Source organism: Corvus cornix, chromosome 1, assembly GCF_000738735.6.
Source record: "Corvus cornix cornix isolate S_Up_H32 chromosome 1, ASM73873v5, whole genome shotgun sequence".
Lineage (NCBI taxonomy): Eukaryota > Metazoa > Chordata > Aves > Passeriformes > Corvidae > Corvus > Corvus cornix.
Window position 1 is genome coordinate 53,018,789 of NC_046332.1, and position 22,623 is coordinate 53,041,411.

General features: G+C 40.3%; 1 protein-coding gene across 2 annotated transcripts; it reads right to left on the reverse strand.

Moving 5' to 3' along the window:
* Positions 1-1,531: 1,531 nt before the first annotated feature.
* Positions 1,532-21,928, reverse strand: MRPS31 (mitochondrial ribosomal protein S31). Of its 2 annotated transcripts, none has more exons than XM_039566985.1 (7): positions 21,890-21,928; positions 19,373-19,660; positions 18,504-18,662; positions 13,933-14,079; positions 11,625-11,698; positions 7,259-7,402; positions 1,532-2,295 (listed from the first exon to the last, which is right to left on the reverse strand). In XM_039566985.1, the coding sequence occupies exons 2-7, from the start codon at positions 19,507-19,509 to the stop codon at positions 2,084-2,086; spliced, it is 873 nt and encodes a 290-aa protein (XP_039422919.1). In that variant the 5' UTR covers positions 19,510-19,660; positions 21,890-21,928; the 3' UTR covers positions 1,532-2,083. The 2 variants fall into 2 exon arrangements, with proteins under 2 accessions (XP_039422919.1, XP_010398672.1); XM_010400370.3 differs by lacking the exon at positions 21,890-21,928 and adding an exon at positions 21,325-21,426.
* Positions 21,929-22,623: the final 695 nt, after the last annotated feature.

Consider the following 22,623-nt stretch of genomic DNA (forward strand, 5'->3'; position numbering starts at 1 on the left):
AGTGCAGTGAAATTCACTACTTCCATGCACTCCTGAACCTCTTCCAGCAAGAGCCGAGCTTGTGAGTGTCCTGTCTTTCAAATCAAAACACAGACTACAGGCAAATACACAAGAGGAGCTATTTCTAAAATCCTGCACTGACTTCAGAGTCACTGTACCCTGTTTTAGAAAAGGCTTGAAAACAGCAGAACGCAGGCTGTGCGTTACAGTTTGGTAGAAATTTGGGAAGAATGGTATTTTTTAAGCAAAACATATCTGGGCATTGAACCAAAAATTAAAACTATCGTAGTACCAAATGGAGATATTTTGATATAATTCTCACTCTCTCCATTCCAAAGCAAGGAAGCCTCTAAAAATTCTGCAAAACTTGAATCTTGCTGTTCTTACAGTCAGAAAGTCAAAAAGTTGCTTTTCCTTTCCACAGCCCAAGTCTTTTCCTTTGCCAGAAGGGCAAACTCACGTCCTGGAGATGAGCAGAACACAGCAACAATATTCCAACTCATAGAAAAAGGCCGACTCTTCGTTTTTCATTTGCTTTCATGTAATTCTCATTTAAAATCAATTTGCATACAAGGCCAGTGTTTTATCTTCATTCTATACCAAATTCTGTATTCATCCTCCTTCCTGTTTGAGTTACAAGGAAATGTGAGAAAGAGACATGAGTGTATTTATAGTGCCAATAGTTGCTAATGTGTTTGGGGAGAACAAGGAATAACACGAAGGGCTGGAAATGCTCTGTAAATTTCAGCAGCAAGATGGTCATTCGGAATCTTGGACTACAAGTGAGTAGTTCTGGATGAAAATTTAGCAAAAGGTAACTGAAGTAAAATACACTGCAATAGTTCAGTAGATATAAATGACCATACACATTTAATTGGAATAAAGGATTATCTAGGAAAGATGAAGTTGCTTCAGCAGCATCACAGAACTAGACAGAAAATAGCAGCGGCATCATGTAATCTGCAGGCAACAACTCTCCTTGTCAGGAACGTTCAAATCCTCTTTCTAGCCCTGCAGATGCAGGAGGTAAGGTCCCAGTTCCAAGCTGAGTCATCATAAAACTGCTTGCTCTAGTGAAACAGCACTTATGGCTTATTTGACATTCAGACCCTTTTTAAAATTAAACAATACTGATGGGAAGTTAGTCAAAAGCTTCAGAATGGATGTATGGATGGCAGGAGAGACTTCAGAATCATAGAATGGTTTAGGTTAAAAGGGACCTTAGAGATTATCTAATTCCAACCCCTCTTCCATAGGTAGGGACATTTTTCACCAGACCAGGCTGCTCCCAGCCCCATCCAATCTGGCCTTGAACACTTCCAGGGATGGAGCATCCACACCTTCTCTGGACAACTTGTTTCAGTGCCTCACCATCCTCACAGCAAAGAATTTCTCCCTAACATCTAATGACAACCATCCCTCTGAGAGTTTAAAGCCATTATTGGTGGCACCAGTCCCAATAGCGAGCCCTAAGGAACATCACTCCCTTGTTATTTTCTGTAACTCACCAGTGTTATGCTGTGCACAAATCTCAGGAATACAACAGCCTTTAATTAAACACAAGAACCAAAAAGCATATCATTCCAATCACTCTGTCATTACCAAAAACTTTAAAATTAACCAATAAATATAGTTAGTGAAAGGAGGGGAGAAAGGATTAACACCATCCCAATACCAGTGTGGTTCAGGAATTAGCAAAATGAAAGCATTTCAAGTTTTCTAGAGTGGGAAAGATGATCCAACCTGTCAAAATACAGTCCAACTGTGAAGGGTGTAGGAAGTGGAATTTAGACCTAGGATTTTGTATTGTCCAAAGAGTAGTTTCAAATCTAAAAGACAACAGTTCTGATAAATTAAATTTTAAATGCACATTCTACAAAAGCCACGCTTTTCAGTTCCTTCTTTTGCAGTACTTACACACACATGGAAACACACGTAAGAAAAGATGACCTTTCCATTTATTGTTTAAAATACAACTTTCAGGCCACATGATCACTATGCACTGACAGTATTTCCATCCATAAGTAATCATCCATTTTGACATAACAATTCTTCATTTCAAGGGTCAGCACTTTCCCAAGTCTCAAATCTCTTGAAGAAGTTCCTTCTTTTCCTCGAAATACTTCTGAAACCACTCAATATGTTCAACCTTCTGCTTAACACTTAGGTATGGGTTTTTTGAAAGCCCACAGATGACTAGTTCCATGAAGTGGCGGATAGGTCCTTCATTGGGAAAGCCTTCGAGGTGTTTCTCCAGAAAGATATGTTCATGAAATTCAGCATCATCCTCCATCCCTAACAGAAAGATGAAGGAAAAAAAGACAAAGTTGTTATCATAGTACAGCAGCAAGTTTAACAAAGTAAAAAATAATATAGTTTGCAAATAATCTTAAATAAGTAACATTAATGGTTCTGCTCACATTTCTAAGAATATGTAATATTTAAATCAACTTTCTGGCTGGTAATCTTGATAAAAGCTGATGCTGGGGTGGAAGTAGGAGGAATAATTCTAACCAAAAATCAATCTTCTTGCTAAAATCCAGTTTGTTCAATACTTAAAAATTTTGATTCATCATTGGTACCACCTTTTAGATTGCAGGCACTTTCTTAGTAAATTTTCAAAGAGAACACTGATTGCCTAAATTCTGCAGAGGATTAAAGAATACAAGCTAGTCTTGAACAAATGAGGCAACCTCATAAAGTATCAAATACTGAACAGCTAACAAACACTTAATGTCCATTCCAAGTCATACTTTTAACATTCTATTGCTATCAAATGGGCACAGATATTTGTTTTTCTGACATTTTCTGAATATGTGAGTGTATGATGATGTGAAAGTGTTGTGTGTATCACCAGCTGCTTTACAGTCATAGCCATCACCAAAGATGATGCATTCAAAAGCCTCCACAGGACATGGGACAAGGGATTATTGGAGATAGGGTAAACTTTTGTTTGTTGTCCTGTGGATTTTTTTGCTGTTGTTCATACTATGATGGTAGAGATAGACTCAGAACACAAATTCCTTCATAGAGAAAAAAGGCTGCTTTTGCCATTCCTAATTTTGAGGGGAAAAAACAAAAGGCAATCTGGGATTTGTAATGAAAGATTTTTCTTCAGTTATATATACATGAAAATTTTTATTTGATCCCAAATTGCTTTCACCCTTAAATAAAAATCTGTTATTAGAGAAAAATATTGCACCACTTCCAGATGACAAAAATGAGAAGTCTATCCCATACACATGAGTATACATGTTTTTCTAAGCTAGCTAGTTATGTTTTTCTATATTACTTGATAAAATTAAATCAGGAGTATTAAAGTTGAGGTAATTAAGCCACATAAGTCCTAGGCTTCCTTCTTTATAGTAGAGTTTCTACAGTTTCAGAAGAAACAGTGCACATCTCTGGGATGGAGAAGTCACTCAGATTGTATTTGTTAAGTCTGTATTACTTTTTTCCTGCTTTAAACTTTAGGTACTGCAATATCTGAAGGAGCTGAGAAATACCTATATTTTTCGTAGAAATACATGAGTGCATCAATACCAGTTGCACACCACATTCATCTCCGTCGTTCTTGAAGAAAGAATGTTTCCTTCTTCAGAAGCCCTCTCCTTGTCCCTTTATGTTGAAAGTTATGATAAAAAACACCAGGTAATGTCAGCTTCAGAAAGCGTGGGTCTGCTGTACTTGGAAAACTACGTCCACGGACAAGAAGCAGTGATGATCCTTTCACTATGCCACCCATGCTGCCTTTCCCCCACCAAGGGGAGGTAGAATCTTACTGTACCTGGATGCTACTGGTCGCTTTTTCAAACTAACAACCTTTCCAGATTTCCATACTTTCACTAGTCTCAAAAATCCAAGAGAACTAAACCAAACAAACTCACTACTGAAAGAATCTGAATAATGCTGACAGTAAAATTTGGCCTTCTGGATGCTCTTCTTCTGGGGACAGTTACAGGGTATCAGGAGATTGTGTCTAATAAATAATTTCACCAATTTTCATCTTTAACCCCAAATAAGCAACTTTGGGTTAAATAAACAATAAAAAAATAAACAATAAAAAAACTCACAAAAATGCAGGTCAGAAGGAAATATTACATTATGTATTCTGCTCTCCCTTTTGCCAAAGACTGTACATGGTTTGGGGACGAAGTGTTAAGTCCAAATATTTCAGTTAGACCACATATTTTAGTCCTCAAAAAAGTAAAGTGTGCATCACAAAAAAGGACACCACAACTGCCCAAAGCATCAGTGGCTGAAACCTCTGGTGGGAACAGATTAGATGAGATAATGACTCCCCTCACCCCTAGCAAGCCCTGACTCCTGCTGCAAGCCTGTCCCTCAGCCTCTCTTGCACTATCCTCAGAAACTTAATTTGAAAGAACATGCGTGGTAGCAGTCTAAAGTGGAGGATTTTCTTTTTCAACCTCAAAACACGAAGACACCCACTCTCAATATCCTATTTCCAATCCCCCACATACTACAAAACAGAAAGTCTAGGAAATTTCTCTCACTAAAACACTAATCCTTCCAAGACATGACCAACTTCGTCTTAAAGATGTCAATGCAAACACAGATGTGTTTGTCAATCCAAACACAGGGAGTGCTGCTGACATGTTATAAAGATGACTGAGTATTCTGATCTAGTGAAAAAATGTTCCTGTCCATGGCAGAGGGTTTGAACTAAATTATCTTTAAAGGTCCCTTTCAACATAAAGTATTCTATCCTTTTAGGATTTTTAGAATTACATCAATCATACTCTACAGTAGGTCCCTAGAACAGACCCAGAGTTTCTGAAGAAACCCCGACACAATGGTTGTATAACTTTGACAGCCTTCTTGGCAAGATGATCCAATATTTCTCTGCTGGGAACAGCAGCTCAGCTAAACAGCAACTAGACAGGACTTGGTGAACTTTTGCCTGCAGAAGCCATCAGAGGCAACTCAGGAATTCATTTTCTGAGACCCTTCTATCACTTGTGCAGTAACAATCTCTGGCCCACCAAAAGCATTTGCTACTCATAATGAGGTGCTAAAGCAAATTAGCACCTACAATCTGCACTGCCCTTTTTAGCTTTTTGAGAAATTACAGCATAAATGCACAGAAATAATAAATGAGGCCAATTTTTTGCCACAGCAATCATAGAGCAGCATTAAAGCTACTTAGAAGCAGGACAGGCAAGCAGAAAGAAGAAGGAGTGAGAACAATGTTATGCAAGCCATACTAATGGTTTGCTAATCTGGTAAAAATTAATCAGAGGCTGGAGAGATGGAGAGGAAAAAAAAGGTAATTTTCTGCTTAACAGTGACTTCAACTGCATTGGACAAGGGAAAGGACATGCAGGTAAGAGCAAACAACAGGGCAGTAAGGTGGGGGGAGGGGGGAAGGGGGAAGACTGCTGCTGGCCACTGTAGCAAGCCAGCATGTCTAGCCACATCTTCAGATGTTCACACCAAAATAATTTCAAAAACCATGACCTCGCCCTGGTACCACAAAGCACAGCACAATGCCTCGGTGAAGCACTCTAATGAGAACACCAGAGATGCTCTGGAGCCAAGAAAAAGAGTTATAAGAGGTTGTCTTTCTTTTTTATATTTAGTTTAAAACTTCAAAAGCTTTCATAATGCTAGAAGTTGAGTATACACGCTTCCTCAACAGAAAATTTAATTGCACTTATATTTTTAAAGCCACATGCTTGTGGCATAGAAGAATAATCACACATTTCTGGATACAGAACAAGGTGAAGTAACGTCCTCCTATTGAGGGAAATGGCTGCTCCAAAACTGCAAAATTAACAGCAGAAAGGGGCATCTTTCTTTTGCAAAGACACTGAAATTACAGCATGTTGATATACCCGGAGTGAGGTTCTCGAGCTTTTAACTGTGCTTTGACACACCTGACGTGGTTAACAGCCTGTGGCTGGCAGTCTGATAGGACAGCATTTACTGACTTGGTATTTCGCCCTGAGAGGTGACAGGTTTTGGAAGGCTCCACTGGAATTTTCCACATGACTAGTCTTTGTGGACAAATCAATGAAGATTCTTGTTTCAACTATATGTAAAGACTCTTTGTCCATTCCCCGCCCCATCCCAGACAGCGCGGTTCCAGCCGCACGGCTGCAACAGGGAAACCATTGCCCGCCAAAGACACTTTGTCAACTGATGGCCCCAGACAGCAGGGTTCCAGCCACATTACAACAACACAAAAACCATTGGCCACAGTGGTTTTAAGCTTGCAAAAACATGACTAGAGTATACTTGGATTACTACATGATGGAACAGATCAATCCTGGGAGCAGTGATTAAGTTCTGTGAAGAAACTGCCAAATAGGATGAGAATAAACATTAAGAAACAATGAAGCACATTATTCAATTTGCAACTCAGTATAGGACAGATTTTCAAAGACTCTCAGCTTCAGATATTAACCTGTTTTGCTTTCAGTGACTGAATCATTACAAAGCAGTTCTGTTTGATGTCTTTAAAGCCTTAAAAAAAAAACCCTAAAACCCACAGCCAAGCTCTCCCTGAAGTTATGAAGTCCCCTTTCCTATACTGCACACTTTGTGTAGTTGTTCTTCACTTCCTTAACATTCACTCTCTCTCTCTGCTGGCATAACTTCACACGGAGCTTTTTTTTTTTAATGGTAATAAAAGAAAATACTGTGCACAAAGATGCCTAATTAACATAGATGCCCAGAGTGAGTGAATATTGTGACTGTTTATCCTTATGAAACAGACAGAACAAAAGGAGCAAACAACTGTTTAACACTTGGCCTGCCCAGATATGGAACTGGCAGATAGCTGGTTGGGATCTGGCTAGACACTTGGCCCAAGAGCCACACCAAAGAACAGAATCAGCATTATAAAACACGCACAGGAGTTTTAAGATTCCCCAACTTCTGCTAGGAGCTTAATTTAAAGAAATTGCAGAGTAAAAGGTATTATGTAAGAGACTTGAACAGCCTTTTGGTGTTAAACATATCAGGGGGGTAGGGTGGGAGGGAGTTGTCCCCTTTTTGGCAGCAGCTAGTCCTCAGATCAGCCAAACCACCTGCAAGATTTCACCTGAAGAGTGCCAGAATGAGTTCATCTGAAGCATCTCTGATCTAGGACAGTCGGGAAGTTATATTTGTTTAGTATCAAAAGCATGACTCATAGCTGAAACACTGGGTTAAAACAGTCAAAGGTCAAACATGCTCTAATTTTCAGAAAAGATAAATTGAGACAGATAATAAAAGCTCACAGTGCACATACCAACTTCATTGTCAATTGGGAACTCCCACAGTATTCCTTCTTTTGTCCACTGGATCATCTCCTCAAAACCATTTCGGGGAGGCTGTGCAGTTACTGCTGCAACCTCCTTTGCAAACTCCAGATCCCAAATTGTTGGTGAAGACACTAAAAAAGAAATTTTATAAAGATCTGTAAGGCACCAAAGACTTTTCACTAGCTAAAATAAAGTCCATTAACATCAATCTTTACAGAGACTAGTACTATCAGCTGTGCAAATTTTTCTACCTTAGATACCAGCATCACCTTTCTCAAATGAGAATTCTCTGTTGACAAGAAAGTTCATTAAATTCTGAGGTCCTAGGGGAATATTTATTTTTAAGTCTTTCACATAAAGCAATAATTTAATTTTTCCACAATCATTCTTCAGTTTTGTCTTTTAAAAACTGTGGATACAACAAATTCTGAACTCGACTGGTGCACTGTGCTAAAGGAATCTTACTTCTACAGGAGTTTTCAGGTTCTTCACAACTACTATTCTCCTCCAGGGAAACAAATCTACAAGTGACGGCAATTCCTTCCCCAACTCTCTTAGCATCCCAGTTTTTGTCTCTCGGGCTCGAGAAATCATGATTTCCTATTCTTTTCACAAAGTCAAACAGCTCCTTTAGGGATGCACCTTTCCTAAAGTGTATATATATATTTTTTTTTTAAATCAAAGTGCACTCATATTGCAGCAGTTACTCTTCTTAAGGAGTTCCTGTCCCTCCACCCAGGAGAACTGGTCACGAGCCCAGACTGAACCGCTTCGCTGAACTGAAGGGAACAAGCTGTTACCACAGGACAGGGAGGGACCTCTGGGAGTGCCTTGGGCTGCTGTCGAGTGAGCTGGCCTCAGCTGCACTCCCCTTTGTTTTCCTGTCTCCCTCTGTTATCAACTCACCCTAAGCTCCTTGAAACACAGATCTTCATATGAATTCAGATATTACAGTCTACTTGGACTGGATCATGGCCACCTATTATCATTACTACTAATAATCACCTATTATTTTACTACTCCTGAGTTTAAGTACTTCAGGCCAATATATAATTTCATCTTTGGCTCAGTGGCTTACAACTCAACTGAATTAAAAAATAAAATCTTCCCCCCTCCTTTAAGAGAAAACACAATGAAAGGGCAAATGGTATTTTTACATACAGAAAAAAAGTGTTTTCAGGGGTTTTTTTTGTGTTAAATCAGAATATACTTAGACAAATTACCCCTTAAGAGGGAAATTTCCAGAACTGTATTACCAAGCTGACTACTTTGATTTGAGGACTGGAGGCAGGAATAAAATACAGCTACAAGACAACATGAGAAACATACCAGAATGAAACTGTTGTCCACATCCTAAAGAAACCAATAAATCCTCTAATAGAGGAAAGCAGAAACTAATTTTTCAAGCTTGCAGTAAAGGTGATAAAGATGTGAAACAGAAAATAATAGTGACATTATATGTTAATAGTTATGAAGAGTATTTTCAGGATGCCAATTTCCTTTCTAGTTAACATTCAAGTTTTCAAAATCAATGCTCAATACTTAAAACAAAACTTGCTTTTCTGTCATCTATTAACAATATTTTAACCCATTATCTCCATTAATATGAACCAAGACAGTGAAAACAAGTGAATCAAGGTATCAAGTATGACACTGGTATTTCCCAAGATTAACGCCCAAAAAAAATGTTTGTCATCCAGCTTAGTCAGTAAACCAAGTAATCAGCTTCCGGGTCCAGCATACCATGTAGATTTCCTCAAAGCTACCTGGAATTAAACAAGGAAGCACCACACAAAAGGCTGAAAGAAGCTTACCTCTTAACATCTAATTATAAATACAATAAAGTCCATTTGCTCTCTTACACAATTTGTACACATTCCAATTTTGTGTTCCAAAAAAAAAAAAAAGTGCATCTCAGCTTTTACCTGGGGTGACTACTATGAGCCATTGTGTCTGCATTCTGCTCATGCAAGAAAGAAATCTTAAATTCTCACCATTTTACCTGAGTTTGATTCAACTCAAAATCCATTTTCTTGAACACTGCTTTTGTTAAGACAGTTAAAAACAAACACTACATCACTCATCATGATTTTTACATGTACAATGGACCAATTTTAAGGATATTGGCAGTCTTAAAAACCAGTAAACTGAATTCTATTCTAATAAACAACTTTCATAGAGGTGGCTGTATTCAGAAAGTTCACAGCTGCCTGAAAATATGCAAATAGCACTATTTGACATTTTAGTAAAAAAATTAAGTAATCAAATTAATGCAGTTTCAAGTGTAAAAAGAAAGGTAAAAAACTACTCAGCTAGAATCTGGCAAAAACTTACAGTTCAACTCTTGAAACAGAAACAAATACTCACCATTTGATAAGCTAGCAGAGAGGAGTACTATTTCTGCCGCTGGCTTTACATAAAGTTCTAAGTCACTACACTGGAATAAAGTCTGTTTTTCAAAAGGGCCTCAGAATAGCTGAGGGAAAGCAGCATATTAAAGATCAATGCTAACAAGGCAGTGTCATTATTCACAAAGACACCTGAGGGAGGGAGTTCTTTACATGACTTGCCCATATTCACACACTCTTAGCCAAATCCAGCCTACTAAAACCAAGTGTTCATGAGTGAAAGCTATCCCTGTTAGGTAGCATTATGACTGTTCGTGCAGAGCTGTGCCATTCAGTGAATATGAAGGTTGGTCACACCTGTTTTGACTTTAGTTTGGTATCTTTTATCTCACATGAGTTTTGGCATGTATATTTGGTGGATAAGGAATTGGTTGGGTGGTCACATCCAGATGGTCCAAGGCTCTTTCCAGACCATGCACTCAATGGTCAAGAGCTCAATGTCTGGATGGAGACCAGTGACAAAGTGGTGTCACTCAGGAATCCATACTGGGACCCGTATTGTTCAGTGTTTTCATCAACACCACAGCCAGTGGGATTGAGTGCACCCTCAGCACATTTGCAGGTGACACCAAGCTGACCGGTAAAGCTGACACACTGAAGGACAGGATGTCATCCAGAGGGATCTGGACAAGCTCAAAAAGTGGCCCCATGGGAACCTCATGAGGTTCAACAAGGCCAAGTGCAAGGTGCTGCACGTGGATTGGGGCAACCTCCAGCATCTACACAGGCTGGGGGATGGACTGAGAGCAGTCCTGTCAAGAAGGGTTTAGTGAGACTGGTGGATAAAAAACAGGACATGAGCCAGCAGTGTGCATTCACGGCCCAGAAAGCCAACTGCAATCATAAAAAGAAGCCTGGCCAACAGGTTGAGAGAGAACATTCTGCCCCTCTACTCTCATGAGACCCCACCTGCAGTGCTGCATCCAGCTCTGGGGTCCTCAGCACAGGAGGGACATGGACCTGTTGGAGCAGGTCCAGAGGAGGGCCATGAAGATGACTAGAGGGATGGAACATCCCTCCTAAGAGGAAAGGCTGAGAAAAGCTGGGGTTGTTCCTTGTGGAGAACAGAAGGCTCCAGGCTGACTTTACTCAATCTTTTCAATACTTAAGGGGAACTTGTAAGAAAGATGAAGACAGAATTTTTTGTAGGGCTCACTGCAACAGGACAAAGAGCAGTGGTTTTAAACTAGAAGAGGACAGATTCAGACTAGACAAAAGGAATAAATTTTTGCAAATGAGGGTGGCAACATATTGGAACAGGTTGCCCAGAGGGGTGGTAGATGCCCCATCCCTGGGAACATTGGGTGGGGCCCTGATGAACCTGATCTAGTGGAAGAGGTACCTGATCATTGCAGGGGGGTTGGAATCAGGTGACCTTTAAAGGTCCTTTCCAACCCAAACTTTCTACAATTCTAAACATACATTAAGGACTTTACAACAGGTGAAGCAAGGAGTCATTCGTCAGTCACAGATGGGATCTTCCCCGCTCCATCTGGAACACTAAACAAAAGGCCCCACAGCAATCCAATGTGTAGTCCTGGATTTCTACTACCCTGCTTATGTGTAGCCGCCTGCAGGGCATGTTTGTTTCCTTGGGATCACAGCCTCGCATTTCCTTGCAACTTGACCAAATAAGCTGGAGCCAACATACCCATCCTCCAGGCTGGCTTTACACACACAGAAATAACACTGACCTTTGTGACAAAAAGCCAGTTATACCCTTTAAGATCATGTACAGAGTGCCCTGATCAGCACAGAAAACCTTCCATTACACTGCATGGAAGTTTCACCTGGTAAAAATCATAGCTACATCAAAGTAGTAATTTCTTTTATCAGTCTGAAAGCAGAAAGTGAACAGGTCATGTCTCCTCACAAAAATCTCTTGATATTCTGAAAGTGCAGAATTTAGCCTCATTGCATTCTTCATTACTGAATTTCCACTAACCTATTTTCAGTGCGTCCTCCGGCTCTGTAGAAGCCTTGGTGAATATATTAAGCCTCTTTCCTACTTTGAGACTTCTATAAACAAAAAAGAAAACCGATATTTAGTATTTCACAACACCTCACAACACTGCCAGTAGCAAATTAAAAAGCACAAAATATTTTCATGAACTAACAGATCTCTGGAGACACACACACACAAAAAAAAAAAAATAGTGACTCTCACTAAATCTTCAGGCTTTTAATCAGAGAAAGTGTTTATGACTTTATTATTCATCTGTAACAGAGCTTCTCAAAACATTTCCGTGTGAAAGAACAAGCATAAATCAAGCACTGTATTTGCAGTCAATTTTAACTGGAATATTCAGGAATCTGAACAAAGGTAAACAGTATCAAACCACAGTACTTAAGTGATTTTACAAAGTTGCGAGTATCAGAAGACTTGGGTTCTTTCCCTGAAAAAAAATATTGCACAATTCAGGAACGGAAAAGGCAACAGCTAAATCAAGTAATTCCTGCTTTATGACATAAATAGCCCTTTTGGAAGATTACACGGCCACCTTCTTTGCCCTACAGCAAAGAGTCAGAGCAGATCCCTATGGTATACTTTCAATAGCATCACCCTGATGCTCTCTCTTCTGAATATAAACATATTTCACTCTGACCATCTATTTTCAATCAATTTATCATTACCATAAGCTTATTCTAAAAAAAAAAAAAGAGTAATTAAAAATGCAATAGTTCAACAAGTAATCAAATTTTTATAAATTAAAACAAAAAACAATGCCTTTAGAATCAATTATGCTTTTAATCATACCAACTTCCAGGTTTCCACTGAAATTCTAACAGTTCCTACATTTTGTTATTACATATCCACTGTTACCCTGGCAAGATTTACCCTTTCTGACCTTAAAAATCTACCCTTCTGAATCTACTGGAGATTTCTAATGGTCTCAACTACTTCTGCAAACCTGCTCTTGTCATATTACTTTTTAGTGATGAAACTACCCTGGATCTATTTCAGTACAGAGCAATTTAGTTACAGAGCCTTAAAAGAATGTTGATTTAGGATTATGTTTTCCTATCTGTGTGTAACTCCCAATGACATTGGCCAAAGATACATGCATGTCTTAGAAGAACATTTATTTTAAAATGACAAGTTTAAGTTACTATAAAGCAACATCACTCATTTCATTGCAATGTACTAACTTGACTTAAACTTAGGTATTCTTCCTAACCCATTCTTTTCCTACTATCAGTTAATAAGTACATCCATTCAATTTTCAGGTGTGCAGCAGGGAATTTAGGCCTGAAACTGGAGACAGTTTACTCATTACAGGGATTTAAAAAACTATTTTAAGGTGCTGTTTCTGAAGTTACATACCAAGTACAGTTCCACCACACACAGAATACTGAACACCTGCTCACCCATAAACTCAGGCTTTTCCTTTGTTACCCAATTTCTGTCTTCACCATGATCTACCTAAACACAAATGCTTCCCTCAATTTCCAGGCCCTAACCCCACAAAAGGGATTCATTTGAAAAGTAAATTAATGACAAGAGAAGTTAATCTTACTAAAAACTTCTAGAGAAACAATATATTGAGAAGGAATGCAGTGATGAGCTGCCACGGGGAAATGGAAAGACTGCAGGCAAGAAAGCACAGCTTACAGGAGTAAACCAAAAATGTAAGAGCACTCCTCAATTCACTAAAAACAGAGTGGCCACATAATGCAGCAGCAAAAAAAAGGAATACCCTGAAATCACAGGTAAATTATAAAGTTAATTTCATAGACAATTATAACAACACAGATAATAAAAAAATCAATTACAGAATAAGGTGGTAATAAATAAATAAATAAATAAATGAACCAACTTTAATATCTCTTTAAAATCCCAACAGAACGGATGAAACTTTTCTAAACATGGAACTTTATCAAGTTTTCCACACGAGGAAAGCAAGCTTTCAAAGCCTCCATTTCCCAAGAAGTTAAGAAAGTGACATAAAATTGTATTATGCATAGGCAAGAATAATTTAAACTAGTTAAGCACAATTACATTTCAGCACCAAATACTTTTAATTATCTAAAATGCAATATTAAAAAAACGCACCTTATTTAATTAGCCGGTCACCATTAAATACCTTGTTCTCACAATTTATTTCAATGCTAACAGTACTTTTCTTGAAAAATACTTAAGCAATTTCTTTAAGCTCTTAAGTATTGCAACATGAATATGCACAAGTAAACTTAAAAGTATTATCCACTAGAAACTGCATGCCTTCTATTGGAAGTGAACACAGCAAAAATACCTTCTAGAGTCAATAGACTGAGCTGATGATCTTTCAGGCCTTATTCTTCGACCATCCTCATCCAACTGCAAGGAAATGCGACCGGATATCCTTGCACTCCTCTGAGCTGGGGTCTGCCTTTTAACTGTCATTTCTGAAATAACGTTGCTGAAATTAAAAACATGAAATGTAAAAACTCAACAAATTGAAAAAGCAAGGAAGTTTGTCATATGTATTAACCAGAAACTCTATTCTCAATTGGTTTCATAAGCTTCTATGAGACAGAATTATATATTCCTCACAAAATACATCCATCTTTAATCCATCAAACATTCAAGTCTGATGTTTTAAACTATTTGTTGCATTCTGTATATGAAAAGTGGTGCTTTAGCCTATTTAATCTACAATGAATGCCTTCTTTTAAATTATTTAGTTTCTAACTAAAAAAAAAATCATAAAAATGTATACCAATATTCACTGAGTGTACTAGGTATGTTGTGCTCAAGCAAATGGGGAATTTCTCTGGGTACAAGAAACAGGCTGAAATAGGGAGGCAAAAATCACCAGCTTTTTGGACAGGAACCAACACTGCCCAGGGACAGAGCTGTGCTGCTGCAGACCAAAAGGAATCTTGCCTTCACACATCAGCTGACATGGGCCAATCATGCCACCCTAATAAGTAGGTCACCTTTCCTGATCCACTGCAATCTGTTGCATTGCATAATCATATTACAGCATTAACAGACCACATCTTCCTTCGTAATTCTGGAGTGAAAATCATACGTGAAGAGCAAATGCTCTGATCTCTTCCAGCACCATACACAGCTCGTTCTGATCGCAAAGGGCAAACCACGGCCCCTTTCTGCCCCTGCCCGTGAGCTCCCTTCACTGGTAACTCTGCTGGCTGGCAAAGGCCAAGCTGGTAACTCTTCCTCACAGCCTTCTCTCCACCCAACCACTTCCACTCACACACAGTCATCCCAAACTGCAGCGTTCAAGTTTTAAGACATAAACATGGTCTCAAAAAATAAAAATAGGCCAAGTCAAAAATGCTGTGTTATCCATTTTATGAAAATGTGAATGAAATTCAAACTATGCTTTTGGCAGCTTAAGTCAAAAGAGATTTTACTAACAAGAAAGAAATACTTCTGGAAAATTGTAAAAGCTAATTGCCACAGAAACACAGCATGATTTCTCTTCAGTCTAAGATGTGGTTTCAAATGGCAGAACAAGAATAGCATAGCTCTTCTTGTACCTACTCTGAAATAAAGGCATCTGGAAACAAGTTTTAAATAGTTTCATTTTAATTTTAAATAAAAAGCAATCTCAGATTAGTTGCATATCTCACACTAGAAATTACTCTATGAAATGGCTACTGGCATTAGTAAGCTGGTGTTGGGCCAGAGGCTTGACACAGTTGTGAGGGTCAAAGGGACATAATTCCTAAGGTCAGCCACACACAGCCCAGCCCAACAGCTTGACTCAGCTGTGACCTAAAAGGCTGGTGTGTTCCCGTGCTTCGGGGCAGTCGGGATTGCTCAGAGAAGCTCTCTTCCTTGACTTACTTGCAGTTTTGCACTGTTGATGTGGAAAGACTACACTACCAAGCTATCAGAACACAGTCAATGGCATCATGTTCCTCACCAGGAAATCCTAATGTCACCCCTACCGTTGGTAGGTGTATGAGTGTTTCTGGCAGCAACATTCATCACTCATTAAAAGTGCACCTGTACTAACAAAAGTAAAACTACAAAGATTTTTTAATGCCTTTTGAAATAAAAAACATCAGTTTAAGAAGTCACACTGCAACTCCAGTGTACCCATAGTGATTAGATATTACATACTACCTCATGTTCCAACGTGATGTTAAAAACTGAAGTTCCTAAATACACCTGCCTTCCAGAGCTGAGAAGTGGTAGGACTTTTGTAATAACCACAGACTCTCTCTCTTTCATGATTATCAGCCAATAATTATAATATTTAAAACGGAGACCCAAGGAGCTTTGGATATATTCTAGCCAAAGCTCTGAATTACTTTTCTTGTTCACCCAAAACAGGAGCTCAAATTGTAGGGCTGCAGATTTTATTTTGGTGCAGCACTGTTGTGATTTCCATCGAGTGAAACTTCAGCCCACACTGAGAAAAATAAACTCCTGTATCGTTAATATTTTCCCCTCCTAGACAGGAATGCCCTGTCCTCGTGCTTGCTACAGCAATGAGATGACTGCATACAACAGTGACCTCTGGAGGTCTTTCCACAAGCCTGGTAAAAATAATTTGTACAAAAGATCTGGACAACATACAACTCATTACATACTATAAATCACAACAGCAGTATTCAGCTTTTTGTGGTTCAGCATATGTGGCTCTACTGCTTGTGAAAGTATCTAATTTTTAAATATTGTAAATAACTGAGGAATATATATTGGCTTTTAAAACGTGACACTATATTGAATGCAAAACCTTTCTAGAAAAAGATGCAAAGTTAAATTGCAGGTATTCTTCTACTGTCAAATAAAATAATCATGTATGAACAAAAGTGAATGCTTTCTAATATATTAAAAACACTTTCATGCATTTTGTGGATTGAGGTATTATGGAGCATAAATCATGCAAAATCAAGTCTGAGGGCTGCTGGGCTTTGTAAAAAACATTTTTAAACACTAGTCAGAAACCTGAAAGTACTGTATTTATCTCAAAGAACTAAAAGTCAGTACTAACTCTAAAATGTTACTATAACCAAGTTTTTTATCATGAAAATCAGCACAAATTGCTGATCTTTCTTGAAAATTCACCCACTGATAAGAGTTTCTGGTACCTAACTCTTAAGGAAGAAAACTAACACTTTTCAGCAAATGGAGGCAGGAGGAGGAGTGTATTTGCTAGGGGAAACAAGCTAGGTCACAAAGCTGCCTCAGGGAATAGAACTTGCCAACGTAAGCCAGCCATGACACTCCAAAAAGGCTGGTTCTGGTTAAGGAAAATGCATTTTTTTAACGATAGTGCTTCATCCCCAAGCACATCATAAAATATTGTAACATCATATCTTAACCCATCAAACAAAAATACAGAGGCGCTATATAGCTTTTAAATTTCTGAAGAATTTAAACTCTCTTTCAAGAGAAAAAAACCCTTTTTGCTTTGACTACGACTTCCTTAGTCACCGTCTTTCTTCCACTGCAGCCAGAGCTGGGTCAGTGCTTCAGGGAAAGTGCCATAGGTGACGAGAGAGTGAGCCTGTGATGCCAACAGGCAGACAAACCACACCTAGACAGGAGCATGTGCACCCCAAGGAAGGGAGACAGGCACATTCCAGGTTAGCCACTGCACAGATTAGCTCAGTCAGTATCTCCATGGTCCTCCAACATCTCAGGTACTCAAGTACATTCGAATTACATCTAAGTTGGCCACCCACAGCCCATGCCACTATTAAGATATTTGTGTACTCTGCCCTTCTAAAGAGCCCAGTGACAGAGAGGGAACAAGCTCCCTGGTAATTAACAGTTTAATGAACATACGCTCTATATAAACAGTCCTTATATCTGAAGAGCAGATATTTTACTTAATGAAGTTATTCAGTGAGCATTGGACACCCCAGCAGAGACACTGCAATCATCTAACTCAACCTGTCAGCAAGCATCTGTCTCTTTCTTCCTTAATTTCCACTCAGGCAGACATCACCCACAAACATCATTAGCTCTGTTTGCAGTACATTGATAATCATTCCAGCAGATCCTTTACTGATCCCTACAAGTAATAAATAGTACACATAACCTACATATAATAATAGATGGGTTAAGCTCAAATCCTTGGTTGGGACAAATTCACTTTCACAGAATAAAACTAAGATAAGCAGCTTGCAGTTCGCACTGTAAACAGAAATAAAGAAAGGTTTCACATTCGTAGTTTGGTAACAACCCAATTTTCTGTTTGGTTCAGCATTTCACCTGGATTTAATGCCTCATTTTCTGAGTAGTTATTTGAATGCTAGCTGAAAAAAAATCAGAATGAAAAATCTGTCTTTAGCCATCATCCAAAAGAGCCGCACAACTGTTTGAGTTTCCAAACAAATGTTTCTCATCTGTTTGAAAGCCACACTGGAAACACAGTTAAGCCAAGAGATGAGTTTCATGCGTTGACTGGAAAGTTTTGAAAGGAAGGGTGGGGCTATAAACAGAGCTGCTCTAGCTCAGCTCTGCAGAGCTGTCATGAAAATTCACCAGTCCAGACAGAACGTCTGAAACGTCTACAAATCCATCCATTGTGTGAGAATTTTGGAAGCTTGTGGCAAAAAAACCCCAACCAAACTCAAAAAAAGAGCTGTTATTTTGCTAGCCTGTCCAAGAAAGCAATGATCCTGTCCAAGGAAGTAATTCTGTTTCTGCAAAAACATTTTAGAAAGATAATGGCAAAATTTAGAGTTTGGTATAGCCAGATCAATAATGTTACTAATATTCATTAATCCCAAGGATAAACTGTCCAAAGGTATCTTTTAGCGCCATCTTTCAAACACAGAAGGCAAGTCACCTTCAGGATGACATTGCAAAATCAGAATTTCAAACATAATTGAGAAAAACAATCAATACACAGACCGTATGTTAACAGTTCCCCCCTTCTTCTGTTTATCTGTGGTTTCTTCATGTCTTCTTAGTTGTGCAAGGAGTTCTGATTCTGTCTGTTTCTTGTTGCGTGGAAGGGAAGATGCAACCGCAGAAGCAGCCTTCACCAGCTCTGGATTTAAAGGCTTGCCTCTGTAAGAGACACAACAGACACAGAAACAAACAAAACAAAAACAAAAACAAAAACAAAAAAAAAAAAAAAAGCCTTTAATAGATTTAAATTGTCATTTCTATTTCTGTACTGCCATCTTATATCTTAATAACTCAGAAGCTATTCAGATATTTTCCCAAATGGGGGTGGGCAGCAGGACAGGCAGGTTTGCCCCATACTGCCCTAATCATGAAATGCTAAATGACTCAGACAAGCTCTTGTTCCCCAGCCCGGGGAAATGGCAGCTCTGTGCCATTGCACAGCCCCTCAGACACAGCTTGAAGACTACTGGCAGCACAGACCTGCGGGGTGATAAACATGATGTAACACATTGTGGACAGGAGCAGCTCCAAAGACTTAATTCTTAATTTTTTTTTTCCTTTTTCCTCCATTTCATTGTATTTTATCTGAACAGCATTTCCCCTGTCCCATTAAAATAACTTTCCACAGCTAATGCTACCTTTCCACAGTCTCACTGTAGAAAAAGGCAGCATGTGGTAGACAGCATGCAGCATCTTTTTCCCAGATTCTCCCCTCTGATTTACTCCAGTCTACAACTGTGCACCACACTCCCTCACAAGATTCTTTTCCACTCTTGGAAATGGCATTTGATGGTTTATTTTGTCCTAAATAATGAAAAAAAGACTGAAATAAGGATAAAGCAGGCTAAGAAAAGTGTGTCACACTGTACCGTTGGGTGTCTTCTGTAGTTCCCTGAGGCACAGAACCTTCACTGTCCGGGCCTTCCAGCTTGTTCAGGGCTTGCTTTTTCCTCTCACTGGCTTTTAATTGTTGGAGTTTCTTCCTGTAGCTCACTTCCACTTTCATATTACTAATAATGTCTAACAGCTGCTGCTTTGGTGTTTCTGCTCCATCCTCCTGTCTCTTTGATGCCCCTCCAGGTGTGCTGTCTTTGGAAGCAGCAGATTCATCTTTGTCAGTAGAAAGCACGCTGCTTGTGCTGAAGAGTTCCTGTTTGCTAGATGATATACAAAGTTAGACAACAGAAGTTACAAATAGAGTCCAAGGCTGAATTTTGTAAACCTACAAAAAAACCCAAAACAACAGTTACAACTGTCTAGGCCCAACTGAGTGCAACCTGAGTATGTTAAGTACATGTCAAACATGTACCTTTTGACTTCTAAGAAGGGCTGGGACACCATTTCCAACTCCTACTTATGGTTTCCTCATCCAAAATATGAAGTAAACAACTTTACACACCATTTATTTGTGGAGGAAATACAAGAACTTAAAACTTTTAAAGTATTTCTGCATTATGTAGCAGAGCAAGTTTAAATTTACTCGTACCTGATACTTAAACTCATTGGTACTATAGAAAACTCACCTAAACTCTTAATATGAGTCAATAAAGAGATCACTCCCAGCCATCTGAAAAAAGACTGTACACACACACTTAACTTCACATGTTTTCACACTTGTGGCACTACTACAGAACACATTCCCCCACTCTGCAACATGGATTCTGCTGCAAGGTAACCCAGCAACAAACAGAAAAGTTATTTGGGTTATAGCTCCTCTGCTCAGTTTAGCACATCATTGCAAAGAAGCTGAAACTGACAGTGCAGCTGAGGATGTGAAGCCAGGGACAGCATGAGCTGCTCAGAAGATTCTGCTACACAGACACAAGTGCATTCTCTAGAAAAACTGTCATAAAATTCAAAGAACTGTTCTCTATAACATTCTAAAATGAAGTATTTAAACCTTTACATCCACAATTACTTACTTTGTTTAAAAATCACCCTCAAGTTAGAGAAATAAAGAAAAGAATTAAACATTTATTTTGACTCAAAATAAAAAAACTTCAACAGATCTTAAAATACGTCCACAAATCTGAAGGTATTGTGACATACCTCTCCTCCTCACACACATCTCTCTTTGGCTAAAAGAGGAAAATCTGCCAGCTTCAGCAGGCATTACACTTGGGTCACTCTGCACTTAATAAATTGTCAGCATTAAACCCTAAATTTCAATGCTGAGAAGCAACAGGAAAACTTAAGGATAAGCTTCAGAACCTTGTTACTGGGAAGATGGTAGGAGCCCTGCTGTCTTACACTGCACTGTTCTGCACAGGTCTTTGACAAACTCCTTTGTCGTTAATTCAGGCTGTATGCTCCTTAAAACTATGTAACCATTCAGAAATCATAGAAACATAGAATATTAAGGGGTTGGAAGGGACCTTAAAGATCACCTAGTCCTAACACTCCCTGCCATAGGCAGGGACACCTCCCACTAGACTGCGTCGCTCAAGGCCTTGAACACTGCCAGGGTTGGGGAATCCACAACCTCCCTGGGCAACCTCTTCCAGCATCTCACAACCCTCAAGCAAAAGCATTTCTTCCTAATACCTAACCTAAATTTCCCCTCTTTCCGTTTGTACCCATTACTCCTGATGTAATTTGTACCCATATTCCTGACAAAGAGTCTCTCTCCAGCTTCCCTGTAGGCCCCCTTCAGATACTGGAAGGTTGCTGCGAGGTCTCCATGCAGCCTTCTCTTCTCCACACTGAACAGCTCCAACTTTCTCAGCCTTATCTTATCTTACAGCGTCAGAAAAGCACAGCAAGACAGAAAGCCTCAGGCACTTAAAGCCAGCAGTACATTGCATCCCTGTATTTCACCTACCATCCAGTTTGCCTTCTGCTGGGGAGCTTGGCCTCAGAGAGCAAACACAGCTACCAAAGAACCCGAGCTGCTTTGTACATGAGGCCATCACAGCATCGGTGCATGTTCAAAAATATCGAGGAGCTTTGAAATTAAAAAAAAAAAAAAAAAAAAAAAAAATGAACGCACAACCGAGCTGTCATTAAAAGCAGTTTAAAATCTTTTAGTAAAAACGAAAAAGAGCTCCCAAATACTGCTCTCAGCCCGTGCTTTGGGCAGGTACAGCAATGCCCAACAGCAGCGCCGCTCTGCTGATACAGGCTGCAAAACTACAGGTCACACATGCTCCAAGACAGGAAGGCCGGCAAGGAAAGCAGCACGAGAAACACGGCCCACGCCACTCCCCTCTACCCGACTCCGCTCCCCGGTGCCCCCTCCCCACCGGTGTCACCGCCACCCCAACCCCGGCAGGACAGGCGAACCCCGTCCCTCTGAAGGCCGCGCCTTGGGGCACAGCCCGGCCTCACGGCAGTGCCCGGCCAGCGCCGGCATCATCGGCCAGGCGAGGAAGAGGGGAGGACGGTACCTGTGGGGCCCGCCGTGGGGCCGGCCGTGGGGCCGCACCGCCGCCGCCCCGAGCAGCCGCGCCGCGAGGCCGCCGCAGCCCCCGCACGCGGCCCCACATCGCGGGCACCGCCACCCGCCGCTGCGTCCCGCGCTCCCGGCGCCGCCGGCCGGGAACAGGGGCCGCGCACGGGCGTTCCGCGCAGCAGCGTTCCGCCCGGCCCCGCCCGGGAGCCGCTCGCTGGCAAACCCGTCCCGGACGCGGACTCTGTCCCTTGCAGCTTTGCCGCTCGGCGGCAGGAGCTCAGGGGTGTTAGGAGAGCACTGCCAGCGGATCGGGGGAATCCTGTTCTGCTCAACCCTGCTGAGGCCACATCTGGAGTGCTGTGTCCAGTTCTGGGCTCCTCTGTGCAAGAGAGACATTAGGGTAGGGCATGCATCCTTCTGAAAAATGGTTCCAAAATGTCCCCAAGTCTTCACTTCATTAGTGCAATCTACTCTGGAATGGCCAGCACTGTCCCATCTCTTGCAGCTGACCGTAGCACATCAGTACACAAACCATTGTCCCTGCGTAAGGCCTTGCCTGCAAAAGCCATCGCACTTTTTCTCCATGCCCAAGCCCACGTGGTAGTGTCCTGCTTGACCCACCTCTCCAGACGGTCTGAACAACATCCACTGCAAGGTGCTGGGTGAGTTTTGATGTTTCTGCAGCTCTGGCTGCTATTCTGGGACAATACTTGCCACGAACTGACATTA

What these genes read in the sequence shown, in the direction of transcription:
- MRPS31 (XM_039566985.1), bottom strand. Translation starts at nt 19,509, where the DNA reads ATGAAAGTGGAAGTGAGCTACAGGAAGAAACTCCAACAATTAAAAGCC. An exon ending in CAGTCTATTGACTCTAGAAG is followed by an intron (nt 11,699 to 13,932) that starts GTATTTTTGCTG and finishes TTTTGTTTATAG; the next exon opens with AAGTCTCAAAGTAGGAAAGA. An exon ending in GGAGGACGCACTGAAAATAG is followed by an intron (nt 7,403 to 11,624) that starts GTTAGTGGAAAT and finishes TTTCTTTTTTAG; the next exon opens with TGTCTTCACCAACAATTTGG.